The sequence below is a fragment of the Hyla sarda genome, chromosome 2 (genome assembly GCF_029499605.1).
Source record: "Hyla sarda isolate aHylSar1 chromosome 2, aHylSar1.hap1, whole genome shotgun sequence".
Taxonomy (NCBI): Eukaryota; Metazoa; Chordata; class Amphibia; order Anura; family Hylidae; genus Hyla; species Hyla sarda.
In genome coordinates, this window is record NC_079190.1 from 102,560,167 (window position 1) to 102,585,975 (window position 25,809).

General features: G+C 37.8%; 1 protein-coding gene across 2 annotated transcripts in view; it reads left to right on the forward strand.

Annotated features, from left to right (window-relative positions):
* The first annotated feature begins 9,197 nt into the window (after positions 1-9,197).
* The window catches only part of COL2A1 (collagen type II alpha 1 chain), a 55,289-nt gene continuing 38,677 nt past the window's right edge, over positions 9,198-25,809 (forward strand). Inside the window, exons 1-9 of one of the 2 annotated variants that reach the window (XM_056562739.1) lie at positions 9,199-9,587; positions 12,426-12,635; positions 13,812-13,828; positions 14,314-14,346; positions 15,107-15,139; positions 15,230-15,283; positions 15,719-15,820; positions 24,582-24,659; positions 25,702-25,746. In XM_056562739.1, the coding sequence (XP_056418714.1) occupies positions 9,494-9,587; positions 12,426-12,635; positions 13,812-13,828; positions 14,314-14,346; positions 15,107-15,139; positions 15,230-15,283; positions 15,719-15,820; positions 24,582-24,659; positions 25,702-25,746 (666 nt within the window). In that variant the 5' untranslated portion in view covers positions 9,199-9,493. Of the gene's footprint in view, positions 9,588-12,425; positions 12,636-13,811; positions 13,829-14,313; positions 14,347-15,106; positions 15,140-15,229; positions 15,284-15,718; positions 15,821-24,581; positions 24,660-25,701; positions 25,747-25,809 lie in introns of both variants that reach the window. The other variant, XM_056562740.1, reaches the window with a different exon arrangement.

The window sequence follows — 25,809 nt, forward strand, 5'->3', positions numbered from 1 at the left end:
TAAGAATGCAAGAGATTTATCAAACAGCCATAGCCACTGTGGTACATATGGCACATGCTTAGACTTTCTGGTCTAAGGAGTGGATCAATCATCCACTCATCTTTCGCAAAAATGGTGTAACTTTTAAGCTTGCGAAGTGGACGGAACATGGCACAAAGTGGGGGTGGCATGAAATAAGTGGGGAGGGGGGGGGGGGGCGTGTGGGTCATGTACAGACCAAATGTATTACAATTTACGCCTGAAAATAAATGTAATATGTAGTATAAATTTCAGTGAGGACACACAGAAAGCCTAAGATGAGCCAAGATTTATGTAGAGGCGTGCACCTCTCTGTAAATCCAGTGTGCCCGTGTACTGGTGGTGAGACACTGGTCTTCATAAATCTCCCACTTAAAGGGGTACTCTGGTGGTAAACAATTTTTTTTCAATCAACTGGTGCCCGAAAGTTTAACAGATTTGTAAATGACTTCTATATAAAAAAAAATCTTAATCCTTCCAGTACTTATCCGCTGCTGTATGCTCCACAGGAAGTTATTTCCTGTTTGAATTTCTTTTTAGTCTGACCACAGTGCCCTCTGCTAACACCTCTGTCCATGTTAGGAACTGTCCAGAGCAGGAGAGGTTTGCTATGGGGATTTGCTCCTGCTCTGGACAGTTCCTGACATGGATAGAGGGCACTGGTAAGACAAAAAATAAATTCAAACAGGAAATAACTTCCTGTGGAGCATACAGCAGCTAATAAATATGGGAAGGATTAAGATTTTTATATAGAAGTCATTAACAGATCTGTTTAACTTTCTGGCACCAGTTGATTTTAAAGAAATTGTTTTCTACCAGAGTACCCCTTTAAGTTCCCTGGCTGGTAAACATAAGTGGGACATCTGCACCACCATGCTCCATCTCCTAGTCCATGCTAGGCTCCCCTTAATCCTAGTTTCATCTATAGGTCTCCTCCAGTAGATGTTTGCCAGAGAATTCTCATTTCTTTGTTCAACTTGTCTGTGGTGATGACGCTGGGCACTGCAGTTCACCACCAGCCAACCTGCAAAATATCAGAACATCTATGCAGTGCAACACAATATACAGTTTGTACATGCCATTACTAGTAAGCAGTAGCAGTGCTTCTTCTGTTCACATCTTTTTATTTAGAGCCGAGGTACGTGCTCTCAATTTACCCAAGTGCAAGTAACAAGTGCAAGTATTCACACAAAAATCTGTGCACAAGGATGCATTCATTTAGGGTAGGACGTAGCATATACACAGCGTATTTCACACTGAGAAAAGTCCCTGGACAGCGGGAGATATACACTGCTCATTTTGCTATGAACAAACATACAAGGCTTTCCTGTCACAGTCCTGTGTGTGCAGTAAGGTTTGGGGGTGGGTCCAGTTGGCTGGTGTGACTGTAATGTGCTGGCCTGCCTTCAAACCTTACAACGCACAAAGGGCTGCAGCGGGAACTCCCTGTATGTCTGCTCATAGCAAAATGAGCAGCGTATTTCCCGCTGCCAGGCAGATTTCTGAAATATGCTGTGTATAGAAATATGCAACAATACAATTACACAGATATAAGGGGTGATGTCTATGTTTCAACCCTTTGCAGACACTGGGGGAGATTTATCAAAATCTGTATATAGGGGAAGATTGGTGCAGTTGCCCATAGCAACCAACCAGATTGCTTATTTTATTTTTCATTTCATTTTTTTTTATTTTAAAAAGAAAATAAGCAATCTGATTGGTTGCTAGGGGTGACTGCTCCAATCTTCCTCTACACAGGTTTTGATAAATCTCTCCCATGTCCAGAAAGAGTAGACTAAAATAAATGTAAGCCGTGAGAGGCGACTGTAGTGTTCCTCAATGGGGGGTTACTGACAGGAAATCTAGAAAAATGACGGCTCTCATGATCCCAACTTTACTTTTTCCTCCTCTGAGAAGCTCCAGAGGGACATAACGTATGTGTCAAAGATATTACCAGCTCTTTTTACAAGCTGTGAGTTTTAGGCTTAGCGTGCTCTACTCGGTGACTATCCAACCACTGTAGGGTTCAATGGAATAGTTAATGAATTGAAAAATATTTTGTGTGCTGAGGCAAATAGGCAGATTTATGGATGTGTCACACCTTTCAAACTGGTCTCTGTCCTCAAGTCACAGTTCACACATGGCATATACGGTTGTAAAGTCGGCTATTTTACAATACCTTTGTATTAGAATGCGACAGTTAACCACGCTTTCACATACACGTGAAAAATTGTATTCCAGACAGATGTATGTCTAGTACAGTGTTTCCCGACCAGGGTGCCTCCAGCTGTTGAAGAACTACAACTCCCAGCATGCCCGGACAGCCGAAGGCTGTCCGGGCATGCTGGGAGTTGTAGTTTTGCAGCAGCTGGAGGCACCTAGGTTGGGATACACTGGCCTATTTGAAACTTTTTAAGCGTTATTTTAGTACATGGATAATTTCTGATTATACACAATGGGGGGGGGGGGATTTATCAAACCTTATACAAAGGATCAGGGGAGCAGTTGCCCATAGCAACCAGATTCTTCAGAGACTTTAAAAAAATATATAGAGTTTCTTGACATTGCTAAACACACACAAGGGTGTGGCTGCTTAGCCATCGCAGTACAAATTTTTTTTTTTTTTTTAATAGATCATTTTTGTCTATGTATGTCAGCCTGCAGTAGAACCACAACTCCCAGCATGCCCTGACAACAGTCACTGTCACTTGGATAGTCACTGGATAGGAAAACCATTTATAATGGGTCCTGGAACACTATAAAAAATGGATTACAAAAATTGAGTGATGATAATTTACGCAGCACTATAAGCCAGTATTGACATTATTAGTTGATCTGCTCCTTGTTTAGATTTTGGATAAGGTGGGAACAGTTCTTCGCACTTTTAGTAAAGACACGTAGTCCATCCATGTCACTGCTGCTGCTGGTAAGAAGCCTGCAGAAGGTCAGCTCCTGGGATCAGCTGTGCACAGTGCTGCATTGTTGGAGCACATTCCTGGAAGAGTTTGCCAGACTGCAGCTAATAGGAAGTGTTATGTGACATCATGTCATCATGCTGCATGAATGGCCAATAAGACACCCCCTGTAGCCATGACCAGACTGAAAGAACCTGTGAACGTTGCGTAACCTGAAGAGCGTACAATTCATTTAGGCAATAAATGCCATGATTGTAGGAGCTCCATAAATGTCCTAGACTCTGAATGGCAAATCTACCTTGTTATTATTTGCTATTCAGTGAGGGAAATCTAGGTTAGTCCATGAGTTGACCTCTTCTCTCCAGTTTCTTTGCAAAGTAAAAAAAAAAAAAAAAAACACTAATATAGGAATTATAACCAATTTTGAACGATAAGGGTGTGTTCACACTGTGGAATTCCCACGGAGTGGAATTCCACGCAGTGAACATTATCATAAGTGTGAATGGGTCTTCCGTGGGCCGCTGCCGCCGCTGAAATTATTCCGCACAGAGAATGAACCTGTTCATTTTTTGTGCGGAATTCCGCGAGCACTGCATAGTTGTCAATGGTGACGGCGCAGACGGAATCTCTGCTCGCGGAATTCTGCAAGTGGAGATTCCACTGTGCAAACGTACCCTAAGGCATTCTAGACAGACAGGGAAACTCCTGTGACAACTTCAACTGTGTTGGCAGCCATATTCCCCCACACATATTTAGCAAGGAATATGCATGTATTTTTATAACCTTAAGTGTCCATATACTTTAGTTAAAAATTGGACATACCCACTGACACTGGTGGGTTATGCTGACTCTCTATTGCAGGGGTCCTCAAACTACGGCCCGCGGGCCACATGCGGCCCGCGGAGCGCATTTACCGGGCCTGCCGGGTGTTTTTGCCTTAGGACATCCCTGTGTTCCGAAACATGCTTTCGGAACACAAGGATGCCTCTGAAGTCCCTGCGGCCCGCGTTTACTTTAAAAACGCGGGGACCGCCGGGAGCAGGCGCACGCAGTGACGTCACTGACGTCCCATGCGTGCGCCCATGGCAACCGAGCGCGGAGCAGCGGAGAAGAAGCAAGGACGCGCGCGCTGGTAGTAGGTAAGTGTTTACCAGCGGCGCGTCCCTTCGGTGTTCTGACCACCGATCGTCCGGTCCTGCTATGGCCGAACCCCAGGAGCGGTGGTCGGAACACTGAAATGGGGCAGTACACAGGCATACAGCCTCCAGCCATACTTTATGGTTGGAGGCTGTATGCTTGTGGGGGAACATACCGCCAACGTAATTTGGGGGACTATACTGCCAGCCTAATGTGGGGGAACATATTGCACCTAATGTGGGGAACTATACTGCACCTAATGTGGGGGAACATACTGTACCTAATGTGGGGAACTATACTGCACCTAATGTGGGGGAACATACTGTACCTAATGTGGGGAACTATACTGCACCTAATGTGGGGGAACATACTGCACCTAATGTGGGGGGACATACTGCCAGCCTAGTGTGGGGGACTATACTGCACCTAATGTGGGGGAACTATACTGCACCTAATGTGGGGGAACTATACTGCACCTAATGTGGGGGAACATACTGCACCTAATGTGGGGGAACATACTGCCAGCCTAGTGTGGGGGACTATACTGCACCTAATGTGGGGGAACATACTGCACCTAATGTGGGGAAACATACTGCCAGCCTACTGTAGGGGACTATACTGCACCTAATGTGGGGGAACATACTGCCAGCCTAGTGTGGGGGACTATACTGCACCTTACGTGGGGGAACATACTGCACCTAATGTGGGGAAACACACTGCCAGCCTAGTGTGGGGGACTATACTGCACCTAATGTAGGGGAACATACTGCACCTAATATGGGGGAACATACTGCACCTAATGTGGGGGAACATACTGCCAGCCTAGTGTGGGGGAACATACTGCACCTAATGTGGGGGACTATACTGCACCTAATGTGTGGGAACTATACTGCCAATGTAATTTGGGGGACTATACTGCACCTAATGTGGGGGACTATATTGCACCTAATGTGGGGGACTTTATTGCACCTAATGTGGGGGAACTATAATGCACCTAATGTGGGGCACTATATTGCACCTATTGTGGGGGAACTATACTGCCAGCCTAATGTGGGGGACTATATTGCACCTAATGTGGGGGAACTATACTGCCAGCCTAATGTGGGGGACTATATTGCACCTAATGTGGGCCAACATACTGCCAACGTAATGTGGGGGACTATATTGCACATAATTTGGGGGAACTATACTGCCAGCCTAATGTGGGGGACTATATTGCACCTAATGTGGGGGAACTATACTGCCAGCCTAATGTGGGGGACTATATTGCACCTAATGTGGGGGAACTATACTGCCAGCCTAATGTGGGGGACTATATTGCACCTAATGTGGGGGAACATACTGCCAACGTAATGTGGGGAACTATATTGCACCTAATGTGGGGGAACTATACTGCCAGCCTAATGTGGGGGACTATATTGCACCTAATGTGGGGGAACTATACTGCCAGTCTAATGTAGGGGAACTATACTGCCAGTCTAATGTGGGGGACTATATTGCACCTAATGTGGGAGAACTATACTGCCAGTCTAATGTGGGGGAACTATACTGCCAGTCTAATGTGGGGGAACTATACTGCCAGTCTAATGTGGGGGACTATATTGCACCTAATGTGGGAGAACTATACTGCACCTAATGTGGGGGACTATATTGCACCTAATGTGGGGGAACTACAACCTAATGTTGGGGATCTATACTGCCAACCTAATGTGGGGGGAACTGTGCTGTGTACTTAAAGTGGTAGTCCACTAATAAGATATATGTGTGCATAGGAATTTATTCATGTTTTGTTATCTATAGTCCGGCCCTCCAACGGTCTGAGGGACCGTGAACTGGCCCCCCGTTTAAAAAGTTTGAGGACCCCTGCTCTATTTTGTATGGGCGCCTTTGCGACTGTGCCCCATGTTGGGAAACAGCAGGGTTGGTTATATTGGATTTCAACTACCCACCCTTTTTCTTCCCTGAGAGAAGAACACATAAATGTGATGAGCAGTCATGTGTATGGGGAGATCAGGAGACATAGCCAACATAGCATATTGGTCGAATTAATATTGAACAACAGCTATTGAAGGTGAATGGGTATCTTTTTTTAAGAGGATCTCCTCAGGATAAGCCATTAATATCAGATCAGTGGGGTCCAACTCCTGGCACTCCCTCCTATTAGCTAATTGAAGCAGTGGCATCACTATGATTGGTGGCACCTGGTGTGGTAGAAAATGGTGTCGCCCAATGTTCTATGCTACCAAGAATAATAATTCCCCCTTTCCTGTGCCCCTATGTAGCAATAAGGCCCCCTGTCCTGTGCTCCCACATATAATAATAATGCCCAGTGTCCTGTACCCCCAAGTTGTAATAATGCCCCCTGTGCCACCTAAATAGTCATAGTGCCTCACATCATTGTGCTGGCCTGTTTTGGAATTGCATCCCAGCGGCTCACACACTGCTGGCATGAAGAGCCTGCAGCCTTTGAGAGTGAATGGTGGAGTGGGAAGCTGACAATGTACTGATTCTACTGTACTGCATCTGTGGACATAGAGGTAGTGAATGGGGCTGGGGTGACACTATTGCAGGATTACATTCCGTTTCCTTGTAAGGCCCACACTCCCTGCACCTCCCTTTGCACTGCCACTGAACTGAAGAGGCCAAGGTGCTCAGAAAAGTGCAGCAGCTTCTATATTATTTACCAGACACAGCACCATTGATTTTGTAGTGGCAGTGCCTGGTACTGCAGCTTAATGCAATATCGGTAAAAGAGACTGAGCTGCGTAGTCACAAAATGTAAAAGTGATGTGCTTAGTAGTTGTAAAGATAGTCCATCAATATTACAGTCTTGGAAAACCCTGCTACCAAAGGAGGACCTCTAAAGAACTTATATGTTTACTGGTATGTATTTATTATAGGTGATGTCACTTACCCTGTGTACTCTGAGATAGTACTTGCCTTTTGTTGTCTTTATTTGATAAAGTGAATTAAAAATATTCACATTTACCAGATACTCATGAAGATGACCGTGTGTGATTACAGGATACACAAGACCCTTTAAAGGGGTTGTCTAGAATTTTTATTTTATTTCCAGCCCTTCATTTTTATTTTCTGTAACTGTCAGACAACCACTTCAATAATTTATGTTAAAGAGTGTGGAAAAAGAGTTTTAGAAGTGACTTAAAGACTTGGAATCATCACGATCCTCCAAATAAGAGATGCCATAGATTTTCTGGACAACCTTTATTTTAATTGGTCCATCCCAGGCACACCCCTGAAATTGGCTTCATCCAATGAAATGTGTCAAGGAAATAAATTGCTATTGGTTACATATACCTCCTTGAAGGCACCTTAAATGCTAATGTCCATCTTTACTGAAACTCCTCCTCCTGTCCTTAAATTGGACACTTAATCTATATTGCTTTTGTGTAAAAATGTAATATAAGAAACAAAATGTGCTTGTGCTTAAATGACTGTAACATAATTTTAAGTAATTACCATAAATATAACTGTTACCCATTAGAAATGAATGAGTATAGAAAGGCAGTGTAGTAGGAATTCAATGCACTGGGTATATTCAAACAGCCTTATCCAAGTCCTGTATACAGAGCCCATGCTCAAGATCAGCAGTAAATCCGTTTTCTGGTTAAATCAGTATTAATTCTTTAATTCAGGACAGTATCTGCCAAGTGAGTAAACCATTGTCTCATGGAACATCCAACTTTAAAGGGGAACATAAAGTTCGATTTCTGACCCTCCCTTATAACACTTAGAGCCCAAAATGGAAAAGTAGACAAACATAGATCTCATTCAGCAGGACCACCTGGCCAGCCCCAGCATCTCACTGAAAACCAGTCCCATGCCTTAGAATGTGCAGGATGTAATAGAAAGATCATTCATGAGTCAGTTACACTTCTCTGATCACACTTAAGGAATTCTGTGCAGCGGTGCTACAATGTAATGCATACCCGAGGACATAAATGCGCAGCAGTGATACAATGTAGCATCTATGTAAAGAAATGGGACTCAAAGGAGGATAAAATATGCATTAGTTATGTCATGTAGTGTCCTAGTAAAGAGTCAAATAAGGAAAGGAAATAAACTATGCAACGTTGATGAAATGCAATATCAATAGGAATAAATACATCATCAATTAATCATATTATAAAACATTCATATAAAGAAATATACATTCATATAAAGAAATATACTGCAGAGCACTAATACAATGTAACAGTCATAAAATAAAAGTCACTTAAGGATGAAATGCATAGTTTATCATTGACAAAATGTAACATCCATGCAGAAAGACAAGAAGCAAACAAGGATAAAACAAACCAATGCAGCAGTCAAACAATATAAAATCTGTATAGACAGTAAGATTAGGTGTTAATAAAATAAAGTTAAATGTGCACCAATGCATACATACTCATGTAATACTGGAACTATGGATTAGATAGATAGAGCTTCAGAATTATAGACATATGATGATTGATAGATAGATAGATAGATAGATAGATAGATAGATAGATGGACAGATAATTCTAAAATATGTTTTAAAATAATACTTAAGTTAATGTTTGTTTCTAAAATTTCATAACAGAAAATACCCATGGTTATTCTTCTGAAATATACCTGAAAATACAAATGACAGCTACATCTAAAAATATTCCAGAAAGTGTCTGTAAAAATAAGTGCAATGAAAGAACAGAAAGAATCCTAACCCCCTCATACATTGCCCTGAGCCTGTGACCAGTGCTATATCCCAGAGCCACCTGAGAGAGCTGGAACCATCCACAGCCTCACAATCTCAAGAACCGTAAGAACCTGCCAGACCTCCCCAGATCACCTCTCACACAACTAAAAGTTTCTCCTGCACCAGAACTTCCCAGCAAACTTTTCAGCAAACTGAGGATAGGGGTCCTGTATTAGCAAACTGGGATTTTTTTTCCTCCTCTACTTCTTTCTAAATAGTGGTACTTTTTTTTTTTCCTTGACAGAGAAATGAAAGAGTGTAGGTGATGGGGGGGAGGCAGGACACAGAGAAGGGGAGGCTGAGACACCGAGAGGGGAGGGAGATAGGGGGACAGAGTGTGGCAAGTCTAGCAAAGGGACCCTGCAGGAGAAGGAGGGGTCTGGTGGGATGGGGAGAGGGCAGAGAGGAGTGGAGGGGCTCAGATTTCAGCACTGCTGGGGGCAGGGGAGGACTAAGATGTGGGCATATACATTGACTTCAAGGCAGTCAGGACTATAACTTCAGTACCTTGGCCCAGAGCAGATAGTACTAAGTTTCTGCTGGGGCCTGGTACTGGATTCTCCTTCTTTTCCCAAGAAATCGGCTGTATGAAGACAAGATAACTTTTGGGGACAGTCAGCCTCCTCTCCTCCCCTTCTCTTCTTCACTTCTTCCCACAAAGCTTTTGCATGTCTAACATTTAGACATGTTTAACTTTGTGGATTCAAGGACACTAGTGCTGTTCGCAGCCACACAAGTGATATTATTAGCAGTTGTAAGATGCCAACAGGAAGACATCCGTAAGTGACAACCTTTTCTTTTTTATTATTTCAATGATAGAATTTATCCTATAGACTTGTATTTGCAGTTGCATAAGGGAATTGAGACTAACCTTTCTACTTACTGAGACTTTTCATCCAGCAGGTAGGGGGTTAATCTCACCTGTATATCTGACATCTATTCTTTGTAGCTCAAGGGTAACCAATTGTAATTCTTTACAGAGTGTAAATGTAATTTCAAGGTTATTGCATCCCTACTAGACACAGCATCCAGACAAGTCCCCCTTTATATTTGGCACATGCAATGTGGAATATTAGTAGTGCTGTATAAATATGCAATGAATTCACAATATGTGAGTCAAGTAGCAGCTTCGGAATACTGTGGTGTCTTCAGCTTAGAGCTAGTACAGTCACTTCTAAATCACTTAGAGCTTGTAAAGATTCCCACTTACCTAATAGCCTGAATCCTAAATATTAAGGTTATAGGGGGAAGCTCTAACCTGGGAGAAGCAGCTGAAATAGCAATAGTTGAGACTTAATGACACATTGCTAGACAGAGAAATTCTTGAGCTTCCACTGAGGGCTGCAAATGTTAACCCTGATTGATAGGAAAAGCCTGTCCTGTAGTATAGTAGCCTTAAAAGTGAAGTGTCACAGCTTTAAGGAATATCTGAGAATTGCTTAACTAGCAATTCCCAATACAATCTTTAAACCCATGCCATAGCTAGAGATGTTCCATTAGTCTGACTTAAGCAAGGTGTTAGAGTCCTAGACGCACTCGGCACAAAAGCTGCATTCTTTTCAGTAACTGATCTCTCACAGTATTTAAGGATAGAAAAAAAAAAGCAACTTTCCCTAAAGAGGCCGTGTGAATGTTGAAAAGCATTCCTGCCACACAAATTCATTCTAAAGGGGCCTTAAAATAGCTTCACTAAGTCACAGTTTTATGCCACAGTTTTATTTCCCTCAAACTATAATTCACATCTTCATTTGTATTCACAAATATTATTTTATAGTATCCCAAATCTTCATAATATTTAATATCCAGAATAAAACGCTGAATTAGATCATGTAGCTAAAATAAGGGATCGGTTTTACTTAAAAAATAGTTAAAACTGGCAAATTTGATGGAACATATGAGAAAACACCTGGCTATTTCAGCGACTGGGCAATCCTAGATAAATGCTTGAAGCTTTATTTCTTAGCAGAAATTTTTTAACTTGCTTGGGCAGGTCCCCAATGGTACAAAAAAAAAATCCTTTACGAGCCTTTTAAGTCTTTGCATACTACAGATTGTAAATCCATTGCACTGCTAGTATGAAAAAGGCATGTTCCCTTGACTTTTTGCCATTTTTCTGTTGGAATCATTCTTCCATTCCTTAAAGAAAGCTCCTATTTTCTGTCTGACATCTGCAAAAGGGCAAATGTGTGCATGAAAACTTGTAGTAGCCAGACAGAACGACTCAATATTTTCCAGTAAAATGTATATAGATGCATTGCTGTGCCTAACTTAGTATCACAAGTTTTGGTGTCAAATATATAATATTGCAGAGACTTAAAATATTGGCCTCCTAGATATCTATAGCGTGATTTAACCCTTCAGGCAAATGAGGGCCCAAAGTTAGCTGGTATAGAGGTAAATTTAACATCTAAATAAAAGGGTTATGCTAATATTGACAAGGGCTAATGTTCTAGGGAATTCTATCATGTTTGTGTGTGCAGAGGAGCCTTTAAGATATGTCAATACAGTGGAAAGATGTGGCCTCATTTGAAGACCCCAATAGACTATTGTGATAGTTTATTTGCACTAGGAGGATTGGCAGCAATGGTTTCCAGATGGAGTTGAAATGCTGCCCATATTTATTTAAACTGGCCCCCGACAGTGAAATGTGAATTGAAACCTCTGTGTATTTTACAGAAAGGCCCATTCATTAAGGGTCCTCTGGGCTACCCAAGGCTAGGCAAGGGACCCAAAGGGAGCTAGCCTGAGCATAATGTAACATAGATCATGAGGAGCACTGGGCCCACCAGATACTTCTCTGTCATTTTATATTGTTTACAGTTATTTTATTTGCTTTTAATATAAGTTATACAAATACGCATCCTATTTCCTCAGCACTTATTTAATCACATCCTATTGGCATGATCATATATATATATATATATATATATATATATATATATATATATATTTTATTAACTTTATGTCTACATTGAATAATACATTTTATTTGCAGCATAAGAAAATTATCCCAATTTTAAGATACTTTGGACAAAATACTTCTATGGACATCGATATAAAATCACTTTCCACTGAATGACCTTAGAGAAACCTGCTGTTAATAACAATCCGCCATAGTTCATGTTGTAACATTATATTACAACTTCCTATATCTCAAGCCAAAAAACTTTGTATTAAGGACAATCTCCTCCCTCTTACCCCAAGCAGCCCCATTATTTTCTGAACTCAGATCACCTTCATCTGTCTGGCTCAACACTGCCCCCTTCTGGTAATATTTAACATTGCATCTTTTTTAATATAATGACTACCCTACTAATGGATCATCACATCACCAGTAGTATGAAATATTTCATACTGATATAAAAGAAATTTAATCGAGAAAAATAAATAATTTATCAAACATACTTTCTTTTGGCTCTCCCGATATGTCATATATGTATATATATATATACATACACACCCATGTATATATATATTTACTTGTGTATCTGAACCCGTTGCGATATATGACAATTGTATATGAATAATGTGTGACATTTTGCATTTTTTTTTTATTTCTGCTTCCTCTCTTTTTTGCATCTTCTTCCTTTGCTTATGCTTATTACCCTCTGGCACAGTGGATGCAGGGAGCTGCGTACAGGATGGGCAGAGATATAGTGACAAAGATGTGTGGAAACCAGAACCCTGCCAAATCTGTGTCTGTGACACTGGGACTATTCTGTGTGACGAGATAATCTGCGAGGAAAATAAAGACTGCCCTAACGCTGAAATCCCCTTTGGAGAGTGCTGCCCCATTTGCCCTACTGAGCAGACCTCCTCCAGCAGTGGTCGTAATTTATTTATTTGTGTGTCATAAATAAATTACTTGTGCAAACCTATGGCTAACATCCCATTCCCTAACACAGTGTTTCCCAAACAGTGTGTCCCTGGCTGGTGCAAAACTACAACTCTCAGCCGTTGGCTGTCCGGGTATACTGGGAATTGTAGTTTTGCAACAGCCGCAGACACACTGCTTGGAAAAAACTGCCCTAACAGACTGGGCATCCATAGGTCCCTGCTGCATTTAAGGGTCCTTCTTGCTTAGACTTCTGCCTTGATAATATATATGTATATAGCTTGTCTTATATTACAGTACTACACAAGACATCAAAGCCTTGATACCTCTTTATTACAGACATCACAAGCAGAGGAGTGGTTATGTGTCCTTTTTCTGCCTCGAGTTGAAGCCACGTGTCTACACGCCTGCGGTTTCCTTTGGCAGTCAATCTGGAAGCTCCCGCTGAACAGACCATGTGCAACTAAAAATATAAGACTCATATTAACCGCTTGAGGCTCCACATAAAAGACGAAATAAAAACAATAATTTTCTGTTCAAAGAGGCAGAAGTCAAAGCACCGATGAGGTTCCGCTTTATAATGACTGGTCCTGCACCCATAGCAATGCGGTTATAAACAGCAGTCTTGCCGGATGATAAGCTCTTGTGGCCGCTGAGACGCGTCCTCAAGGATATCGAACAGGCTGTAAGATCCGCATTGCTATGTGCAGTCTTCATTAACGTGTCTTAACCCATGTCCAGAATCATTTCTTCCGTAACTAATTCTGTCTTCCACACACGTGAAAACGTTCCCAACATTTGCTAACCCTCTTCTTTATAAAGAAGAGCTCTTCTCGTGGATAGATATATAGCTGTCTTGCACTGAATTTGGGGATAACTGGTAGTAGAAATGAGCTGTAACAAGACAGAGACAGACAAGCCAATCGAAACTCTGCCTCAAGTACAGGAAGATCTATGTCATGTGATTTAACACACAACTTCTTCATGGGAAGAAGGCCTTCAATGTGTCTTATGTTTGCCTGTTCTGTGCTCTGTGTTCATTCATAGTCTATTTTGTGTACATTTGTTTTTATGTTTTTTTTTATGTCACAAAATTGGCCATTGAATTTCTATCAGCTAATCTTTATCCTTTTTTTTTTTTTTTTTTACTTTTTCCTCCAATGAACAGGGCAAGGTGGAGCAAAGGTAATTTGTTTACACTATTTCTTATGAGAATGGCTATATACATCATAGAATATTACCAACAAAAGAAATTTAAATGTTAAAAATAACCTATGTAGAAAGTGTTGTGTACATGTCATGTGCTACCCTACAGCACATATATATATATATATATATATATATATATATATATATATATACATATAAATACATATATATTCATTAACATATAAGAGTAGAATAATTTTAGGGTTATGTTCACGCACTGTTTTTTGAGCCTTGTTTTGAGCTGTAAACAGCTGAATGAACTGGAAGCAAAAACCTGCTGGAAAAACTGTGTGGGCAAAATTAAAAAAAGCTGAAAATAAGGCTAAAAATAAGGCTCATATGTGAACATAGCTCAGAACTACTAAAAAAAAAAGCTATATGTCACACTATAGTACTACAGTATAGCATAAAAGTAACATCTGAGACCATTAATGTATTTTTTTATATCTGTTTTATTTTAGGGTCAAAAAGGTGAACCCGGTGATATTAAAGATGTAAGTACATAGATCATTTTTTAGATAGTAGTAGTTCTACCTATCTATTTATTATTTACCTCTTATCAACTTTATATCTATCTGTTTATCTATTTTTATCTGTTCTATATTATCTATCTATTTTTTTATCTATCTTATATTTATCTCTTATCTATCATTTATCTCTTATGTTTTTCATAGCTATCTTTTTTTTTTAAACTACCATTATCTATTTCACATCTCTTTCATTCTCTCTTTTTATCTGTCTATCTATCTATCTATCTATCTGTCTGTCTGTCTGTCTGTCTGTCTGTCTATCTATCTAGCTTTTTTGGATCTTTTTGGGGCTGTTTGACCAAGTCTATTTATAGCCTGCACCACCAGTACCAATAATCAAGTGCTGCCCAACTTCTGAAAATTATCTATCTATCTATCTGTCTGTCTGTCTGTCTGTCTGTCTGTCTCTGTCTATCTATTTATCTATCTGTCTGTCTATCTATTTATCTATCTTTCTGTCTATCTATCTATCAATCAATCAATCTATCTATCTGTATGTCTATCTATCTGTCTGTCTGTCGGTCTATGTATCTATCTATTTTTCTATCTGTATGTCTATCTATCTATCTATCCATACATCTATCTGCACATGTATTTTCCTATAGAATTGAAGATAAAGTCTGCAGAGTTAAATAAAACAATCAGATTTGCTCTATTACTATACTGTATGTAATAATTGCTTATTTTTCCTCACATTATATTCTGTCTTTCTTTAATACGACAGGTTGTAGGACCAAGAGGACCTCCAGGGCCACAGGTATAGAAAACCTATTGAAAAGAATTGATTAAATCAATCATATCAAATATTGATCAAAATGATATTAATATATTTCTTGCGCTTTATCAGGGACCTTCTGGTGAACAAGGACCAAGAGGTGATCGCGGAGATAAAGGTGAAAAAGTAAGTAAAATTTATGTAAGAAGTTAACTTGCAGCAAGGTATAGTATGACTTGACGTAATGGAGAACAGTAAAATGAATGAAAACTAATGCAGGTTTGCAGGAACAGTGCACATAGGCAAAATCCAAGAAACCAGCCAGTAGCTAATATAGTCAAGCCAAAGCCAATCTTGTTAATCAATAAAAGTAAATGTTTTACTTGTTGGTGGTACCATAGGGTGCCCTCTTTTCATGAATGAATGTCTCCTCCGTGTATCCATCAAATGTCTGGGAAATAATGTTTCTGACATATGTAACTAGAAAGCATCCATTGTATAAATCGAGAATATAATGTGTCCATTTTGTATGTCTAGAGAGTATCTTGTGTCATAAGAAATCAAAGTGTCAAAATGATGTACATGGAAAAGTAATGTACCGATCTTATGTCTTCATTTTAGGGTGCACCCGGACCCCGTGGAAGAGATGGCGAACCCGGTACTCCTGGAAACCCAGGAGCCCCTGGCCCAGCTGGACCTCCCGGACCCCCTGGCCTTGGCGGAGTAAGTAGGCACAGCACTAACGCCCAACCTTTGTCACCAGTGTGTAGAGTTCACATCCCAGGCTCACATCCACACAGCACATTTGCTCTACATCTCTAAATGAAGCTGACAGCATTGAAAGGCTTCACTGTTACCAAGTACCTCGTACACAGTCACTCTTTGTAATCCTTCAGTTTGTTTGCATTCCTCTGACACAAAATATCTTCTCTGCCCAGAAAGGTTTTTTTTCCTATTTTGCTGGACACCGTACAAGTAGATGACTGTCCAACATCAGAGACATGCAAAAGAGATGCCCACACTATCTCAGGGCTAGAACCTGAACACAACCAGCTATTCTGCAAAATGTAACAGCAAACAGCATCGATTTGCACTTTTAAAACTTTTTTTTGCAAAATTTGTAACATGGTTGTTTGGTGACAGGTTGCATTGGCATTTTATATTTATATTATACTGATATTAAAGACATAATAGAAATCTATCGACAACCCAGCCCTGTCTGCAAGGAATAGTAATGGTGCTTACCATATTACAGCAGAATGTGGCAGAATTTCACATTCAGGGCAGTAATACTAAATAAAAATTAAAAAAAGATGATAGTCTGCCCTGTTACAAGTAAAAAATTAACCTATATGTCTATATGTGTAAACTTATACATTTAAATACAAAAAAATTATGAAACACAAATTTTCAACCAAAGAACAATTCATGTAAGGGGAAGTATACATACAACACAAAATATTCCAAATTAATCACATTATAACATTTAAAATATACAAAATATAATCTATACTAGTAATGCAAGAGACTGAGATGCAGTCCACATGTCCCTATGTTTTCTATTATACCGCCAAAGAAAAAATACCACTCACACATGACTCCTGTGCTGACACAATACAGACAAGAATCACCTTATGTGAAATGTATCCACCTAATGTTGTCATATATTTATATCTAGACTGTAAAATAATCCCCATCAGGACCCTAAGGATATTAGTAATACTGATGGAAGAGACTTATTGAGACCTTACCGCCTGATGTTTATAACCAGGCTCCATAGTTTGTGTAAAATATGCATGTGGGCTTCCTTTGTGATATCTGGCACAAAGATAGTGTTAATGGTTTTCAAATAAATAGGCTGGACCATCCTTGGTGTATGTTATCATGACGCCATATATGACCAACATGTATTGTGTCTGTATTCTGACTAGCACTATAATGAAAAATATAATATTACAGAATACTACAGAAAAACAAAAACATTAAACCATTACACACTGGTTTATATTGTTATAAACCTACCAGAAAAAAAAAGAATTGTATTCTAAAATATATGCTTTATACAAAGTATATTAACAACATTACAAAACATATGATAATGTATTATTTAGATTTAGGGGCCATTGCAATAAATACTTACTAAAAAATAACTTTGCAGATTACTTTATTCAAAAGTTTGAATAAAGCTACATACAGCTTCATATGGACAAGTTAGGCATGTAGCTACATGGGTAAGCATAGGCCGCCCTAGATATAAATGAATAAAGTAAACAAACATAGGGTGGCTTCCTCATTCTTGGCACCAGTGAAAAATGGCAAAAATGTGCAAAAATGTGCAAGCTCCATTTATATGCAACTTTTTTGCCCAAAAGCAGGGCTTGCAAAAAGAATGTGCACTTTTGCTACTCTGGTGCAGGGAAGGAAACATTTCCTATATCTTGATATAGGATCTGGAAGATGTCAGCTCTAAGACTAGGATTTGTAGAGTAAACTACAAAGTAATTTAACATGACATGTTTTATAGAAATATTTGAATCATACATAGGCCCAGATTTATCAAACTGTGTGAGAGAAAAAGTGGAGTGATTTTGCCACAGCGACCAATCACAGCTCAGCTAACGATCTGAGGTAAAGTGAAAGCTGAACTGTGATTGGTTGCTGTGGGGAAATCACTCCACATTTTCTCTCACGCAGTTTGATAAATCTGGGCCCATATAGTACTTTGAGTTGGTTAGCAATATTCAATCTCCACTATTCCAAAATCCACTTCATGATTAGGAAAACCACCAATAATATAATTTCCTATTATTGGGGAATATCGGCTGTTAAAAATGTCACCCATGTAACGTTTAGCAAATATTTAATATTATTGAATTGTTTCCTGTCAGTTGTGCATTTTTAATTCAGCATTTGAAAACAAAACAGGAAAATTCTTAGCCATTCATATATGCATTTTCTCTGTTTGTGATCTATTTCTGTCTTTGACTTCAAAACCTGCATGGAAAAACCTAAATGTGAGAAGAATTTGTTCAAACTCTCACCACTAGGTGGCACTGTGAGGAGTTCAAAGTAAAGACTTCCTTGCAGTCATTAAAGGGGTACTCGGGAAAACATTTATTTTTATTTATTTTTTTATCAACTGGTGCCAGAAAGTTAAACAGATTTGTAAATTACTGCTATAAAAAAAAAAAAATCTTAATCATTCCAGTACTTATCAGATGTTGTTATGATCCACAGGAAGTTCTTTTCTTTTTTAATTTCCTTTATGCCTGACCACAGTGCTCTCTGCTGACACCTCTGTCCGTTTTAGGAACTGTTCAGAGAAGGAGAGGTTTTCTATAGGGATTTGCTCCTATAGGGATTTGCTGAAGCATCTGTCCTGAAATGGACAGATGTGTCAGCAGAGAGCACTGTGGTCAGACAGAATGGAAATTCTAAAAGAAAAGAACTTCCTGTGAATCATAACAGTAGCTCATAAGTACTGGAAGGATTAAGATTTTTTAATAGAAGTAATTTACAAATCTGTTTAACTTTCTGGTACCAGTTGATTTGAAAAAAATGCCGAGCACAGATTTTACTTTTGTTGACAAACCATTTTCCATCAGTTCTGTGATGATGTTTCATCTCAGTACAAGGTTATGTTCAGCCATGTTGAGTTGTTTTCAAGCCAAAAACAAGATTTATTATAAAGGAAAAGTTGCCCAGTTGCCCATAGCAACCAATTGAATTGCTTCTTTCACTTTGCAGAGGCCTTGTTAAAAATGAAAGAACTGAGCTGATTGGTTGCTATGGGCAACTGGCCAACTTTTCCTTTGGACATGTTTTGATAAATCTTCCCCTTAGTTGTAAGACCAAAAATATCTCAGTATACAATGAAATAATGTCTTCAAATCCCAGCACACAATAAAATAATGCTCTTTATATCTCAGTATACAATGAAATAATGTCTTCATATTCCAGCATACAATGTAATAATGTCTTCATATCCCAGTATACAATGTAATAATGTCTTCATATCCCAGTATACAATGTAATAATGTTTTCATATCCCAGTATACAATGTAATAATACCGTTCATATCCCAGTATACAACGTAATAATGTTTTCATATCTTAGTATACAATGTAATAATGTCTTCATATCTTAGTATACAATGTAATAATACCGTTCATATCCCAGTATACAATGTAATAATGTCTTCATATCTTAGTATACAATGTAATAATACCGTTCAGATCCCAGTATACAATGAAAAAATGGCCCAGATTTATCAATCTGCCTGATACCCTAATTGCCTGTATTTTCTGAAAGCAACCAACTACAGCTCAACTTTCACTTTACAAGAGCTCGTAAAGATATGAAAGCTGTGATTGGCTGTTATGGGGAAAAAACAGACAATAAAGGTTACAAGCTGATTAATGAATCTCCCCAAATGTCTTCATATCTCAGTACACTATAAAATAATGTAAATAAAATAAAGTAATAAAGCCCTTTATATCTCAATATACAATGTAATAAAACCCTTCATATCTCAATATACAATGTAATAATGTCTTCATATCTCAGTATACAATGTAATAATCCCCTTTATATCTCAGTATACAATGTAATAATCCCCTTTATATCTCAGTATACAATGAAATAATCCACTTTATATCTCATTATACAATGTAATAATCCCATTTATATCTCAGTATACAATGTAATAATGCCCTTTATATCCCAGCATACAATGTAATAATGCCCTTTATATCTCAGTATACAATGTAAGAATGTCTTCATATCCCAGTATACAATGTATCAATGCCCTTCATATCTCCGTTTACAGTGTAATAATGCCCTTTATATTGCAGTATCCAATGTAATAATGCCGTCATAATCTCAGTATCCAATGTAATAATACCCTTCATATCTCAGTATACAATGTAATAATGCTCTTCATATCTTAGTATACAATGTAGTAATGCCATTAATATCTCATTATACAATGTAATAATGCCATTTATATCTCAGGATACATTGTAATAATGTCTACATATCCCGCTATACAATGTGATAATGCTCTTCATATCCCAGTATACAATGTAATAATGCCCTTTATATCCCAGCATACAATGTAATAATGCCCTTTATATCTCAGTATACAATGTAAGAATGTCTTCATATCCCAGTATACAATGTATCAATGCCCTTCATATCTCCGTTTACAGTGTAATAATGCCCTTTATATTGCAGTATCCAATGTAATAATGCCGTCATAATCTCAGTATCCAATGTAATAATACCCTTCATATCTCAGTATACAATGTAATAATGCTCTTCATATCTTAGTATACAATGTAGTAATGCCATTAATATCTCATTATACAATGTAATAATGCCATTTATATCTCAGGATACATTGTAATAATGTCTACATATCCCGCTATACAATGTGATAATGCTCTTCATATCCCAGTATACAATGTAATAATGCCCTTCATATCTCAATATACAATGTAATAATGTCCTTCATATCTCAATATACAATGTAATAATGCCCTTCATATCTCAGTATACAATGTAAGCTCTTCATATCTCAGTATACAATGTAATGATCTCCTTCATATCCCAGTATACAATGTAATAATCTCCTTCATATCCCAGTATACAATGTTATAATGTCTTCATATCCCAGTATACAATGTAATAAAACCCTTCAAATCTCAATATACAATGTAATAATGCTCTTAATATCTCAGTATACAATGTAGTAATGCCCTTTATATCTCAGAATACAATGTAATAATGCTCTTCATATCCCAGTATATGATGTAATAATGTCTTCATATCTCAGTATACAATGTAATAATACCATTCATATCCCAGTATACAATGTAATAATGCTCTTCTTATCTCAGTATACAATGTCATAATCCCCTTCATATCCCAGTATACAATGTTATAATGCCTTCATATCCCAGTATAGAATGTAATAATGCCCTTCATATCTCAATATACAATGTAATAATGTCTTCATATCCCAGTATACAATGTAATAATGCCCTTCTTATCTCAGTATACAATGTAATAAGGCCCTTCATATCTTAAAATACAATGTAATAATGTCTTCATATCTCAATATACAATGTAATAATGCCCTTCATATCTCAGTATACTATGTAATAATGTCTTCATATCCCAGTATACAATGTAATAATTCCCAGTATATCTCAGTATACAATGTAATAATGTCTTCATATCCTAGTATACAATGTAATAATGCCCATTATATCTCAGTATACAATGTATTAAAGAGTACCTATTATCAACTAAACTTTCCCTAATCCCCCTCTCCATCTGTCCCAGTCTCTAACTCTATCTATCCCTAGCGTTTATTTGAATTAAAAACCACTTAAAATTACCTTTTTATGTTCATCTTTGGTAGCTCAGAGAGGAGCGTCTGAGAAGGGAGGAAGTGGGCGGGGACCGGCAGGTGCGATGTCATCTGAGGCCTCGCCGGGCGGCTTCCGCCCTTCTTCCTCTATGCTGTATGCATATATACATAAAATATATGGGGGAAAATCTTACAGAGCTGCGCTCAACTGACTCTCAGCCAGCAGGCGCCGGCTCTCCTTGTCAGCCCCGCTGGCCGGCAGAGTCAGGAGTGCATCCTGCAGTGATGCGCACACAGCGCTCGCTCCCGCCTGTCTAATTGAAAGGCGGGGAGCTGCGCTGAGTATGAGATTTCGGACTCAGCCGCCGGGCCGGCGTGAGTCCGAAATCACTGAAAAAAGGACTCCTAGGGAGACCCCTAGTGGACAAAAGTTTAAACACAAAAAACACATAAAAGCATACATTTTTTTTAAATAGAACCCAATTAGAAAATCAATCTAGAGATATTGAACTATAAAATATAAAAAGTTTTTTTGATGAGAGGTACTCTTTAATATCCTTCATATCCCAGTATACAATGTAATAATGCCTTCATATCTCAATATACAATGTAATAATGTCTTCATATCCCAGTATACAATGTAATAATGTCTTCATATCTCACTAGACAATGTAATAATGCCCTTCTTATCTCAGTATAAAATGTTATAATGCCCTTCATATCTCAGTATACAATGTAATAATGCCCTTCATATCTCAATGTAATAATGTCTTAATATCTCAGTATATAATGTAATAATCCCCTTTATATCTCAGTATACAATGTAATAATACCATTAATATCTCAATATACAATGTAATAATGCCCTTCATATCTCAATATACAATGTAATAATGTTTTCATATCTCAGTAAACAATGTAATAATGCCCTTTATATCTCAGTATACAATGTATTAATATCCTTCATATCCCAGTATACAATGTCATAATGCTCTTCATATCTCAATATACAATGTAATAATACCCTTCATATCTCAATATACATTGTAATAGTGTCCTCATATCTCAGTATATAATGTAATAATTCCCTTTATATCTCAATATACAATGTAATAATGTTTTCATATCTCAGTATACAATGTAATAATGTCTTCATATCTCACTAGACAATGTAATAATGCCCTTCTTATCTCAGTATACAATGTAATAATGTCTTCATATCCCAGTATACAATGTAATAATGCCCTTCATATCTCAATGTAATAATGTCTTAATATCTCAGTATATAATGTAACAATCCCCTTTATATCTCAGTATACAATGTAATAATACCATACATATCTCAATATTCAATGTAATAATGTTTTCATATCTCAGTATAAAATGTAATAAATCCCTTCATATCTCAGTATACAATGTAATAATGTCTTCATATCCCAGAATACAATGTAATAATGCCCTTTATATCTCAGTATACAATGTATTAATATCCTTCATATCCCAGTATGCAATGTAATAATGCTCTTCATGTCTCAATATGCAATGTAATAATACCCTTCATATCTCAATATACATTGTAATTAGTGTTGAGCGGCATAGGCCATATTCAAATTCGCGAATATTCGCGAATATATGGACGAATATTCGTCATATATTCGCGAATATTCGCATATTCGTTATATCCTCGTTTTATTTTTGCGTATGCGAAAATACGCGCATGCGAAAATTAGGAATATGAAAATTAGCATATGCTAATTTTCGCATATGCGAATTTTCGCACGCCAGTCTCACACAGTAGTATTACAGCCTTCTTTACACCACACAAGCTGGAAGCAGAGAGGGATGATCACTGTGATGTGTACTGTGAAAAAAAAAAAATACGAATATTCGTAATTACGAATATATAGCGCTATATTCGCGAAATTCGCGAATTCGCGAATATGCGATATTCGCGAATAATATTCGAATTGCGAATATTCGCGAGCAACACTAATTGTAATAGTGTCTTCATATCCCAGTATACAATGTAAAAAAGCCCTTCATATCTCAAAATACAATGTAATAATGTCTTCTTATCCCAGTATACAATGTAATAATGCCCTTCATATCTCAATATACAATGTAATAATGTCTTCATATCTCAGTATATAATGTAATAATCCCCTTTATATCTCAGTATACAATGTAATAATACCATTCATATCTCAATATACAATGTAATAATGTTTTCATATCTCAGTATCCAATGTAATAATACCCTTCATATCTCAGTATACAATATAATAATCTCCTTCATATCTCAATATACAATGTAATAATCCCCTTTATTTCTCAATATACAATGTAATTATCCCCTTTATATCTCAATATACAATGTAATAATCCCCTTTATTTCTCAATATACAATGTAATAATCCCCTTTATTTCTTAATATACAATGTAATAATCCCCTTTATATCTCACTATACAATGTAATAATCCCCTTTATATCTCAATATGCAATGTAATAATCCCCTTTATTTCTTAATTTACAATATAATAATCCCCTTCATATCTCAATATACAATGTAATAATCCCCTTTATATCTCAATATACAATGTAATAATCCCCTTTATTTCTCAATATACAATGTAATAATCCCCTTTGTATCTCAGTATACAATATAATAATCCCCTTCATATCTCTATATACAATGTAATAATGTCTTCATATCCCAGTATACAATGTAATAATGGAATTCATATCTCAGTATACAATGTAATATTCCCCTTTTTTATCCCAGTATACAATGTAATAATGCCCTTCATATCCCAGTATACAATGTAATAATGCCCTTCATATCCCAGTATACAATGTAATAATGCCCTTCATATCCCAGTATACAATGTAATAATCCCCTTTATATCTCAGTATACAATGTAATAATGTCTTAATATCTCAGTATACAATGTAATAATTATCTTTATATCCCAGTATACAATGTAATAATGTCTTCATATCTCAGTATACAATGTAATAATACCCTTCATATCTCAGTATACAATGTGATAATCCCCTTCATATCTCAGCATATATTGAAATACTAATAACAAAATTTGATTCTGCAGAACTTTGCTGCTCAGATGACAGGAGGCTTTGATGAGAAAGCTGGAGGTGCACAGATGGGCGTTATGCAAGGACCAATGGTAAGAAATGCTCGTCATCTCTAGAATTTACAATAATTTATATTACCACCTAGGGGGCAGTGTAAGTAGGACACTACCTACCCTTACAGTAACTGAAACTAAATTGGATGTGGCCTACATGGGCACTTTACCATGGGGCTTACTAATCTTTTGGCTAGAGTCAAATGACTTCTAATAGAAACAGACATACTACATAATATCATGTTGTTGCTACTGAATGGATCTCAGTCTGAGCTATGCTGCCTAAATTGCATAAGCCTTAAAGGGAACCTGTCATTACTTTCATGCTGCCTAAACGACAAGTCATCTGTGTGGTCCCTGGTGGCTTCTGCCAGCCCTGCCAGCCTTGTTGGACAGATTACTACCTATACCCAAACAAGGAGAGATCTAATAGTCAAGGCTGGAGGGTCGGGACAAAGCTACCGGGACTTGCCCAACTTATGGTTTGGGCAGCATGATAACAGGTTTCCTTTAATACTCATTGTTCTTGTTCTAAATGAATGCCTAAAGATATAAAGCCATCTGTCGCTAAAATCTGTAACTTCCATAAAACCTCAGTGTCTGGCCAAGCAAGACTGCAATTTGTAAAATGTATACAGCTCTATATGCACAAACTGCATTAAATTACTGTGACATTTTTTCCATTCCTAACTGTAGTTTGCTATTAAAAAAAAAAAAAAAAAAGCAACAACAAGCTGTATACATAATACAGTACTTGTTTAGACTTGGTCTTGGACTGGAAGTCTTAAACATGCAGACTACAGCTACTGCTTTATAGAATCCCTAAGAATTCCTTCAGGAAACGTCTGCTCTTCAGCCCTTCTTGGCAGGCAGTAAATGAAATCTAGAGCTGGTAAACATGGCTGCCGTCCAGCCCAAAGCCTCTAAGAAGCTGCTTTAAATAAATATGGATGTGTTACTTAGTACAAACAAGAAGCATACAGTTCCATACTATTCCGCTGTACAGAAGCCCATTGATTGCCTTTACAGTGGTCTTTTACTATATTATTTATATTTTACTTAAATGTTATTCATGTTCTAGGGCCCTATGGGACCTCGAGGACCTCCCGGACCCTCTGGCTCCCCTGTAAGTATCTACTATTGTGTATCTCATTCATTAAAGTCTCATTAACTTCTTTTCATTAACTCT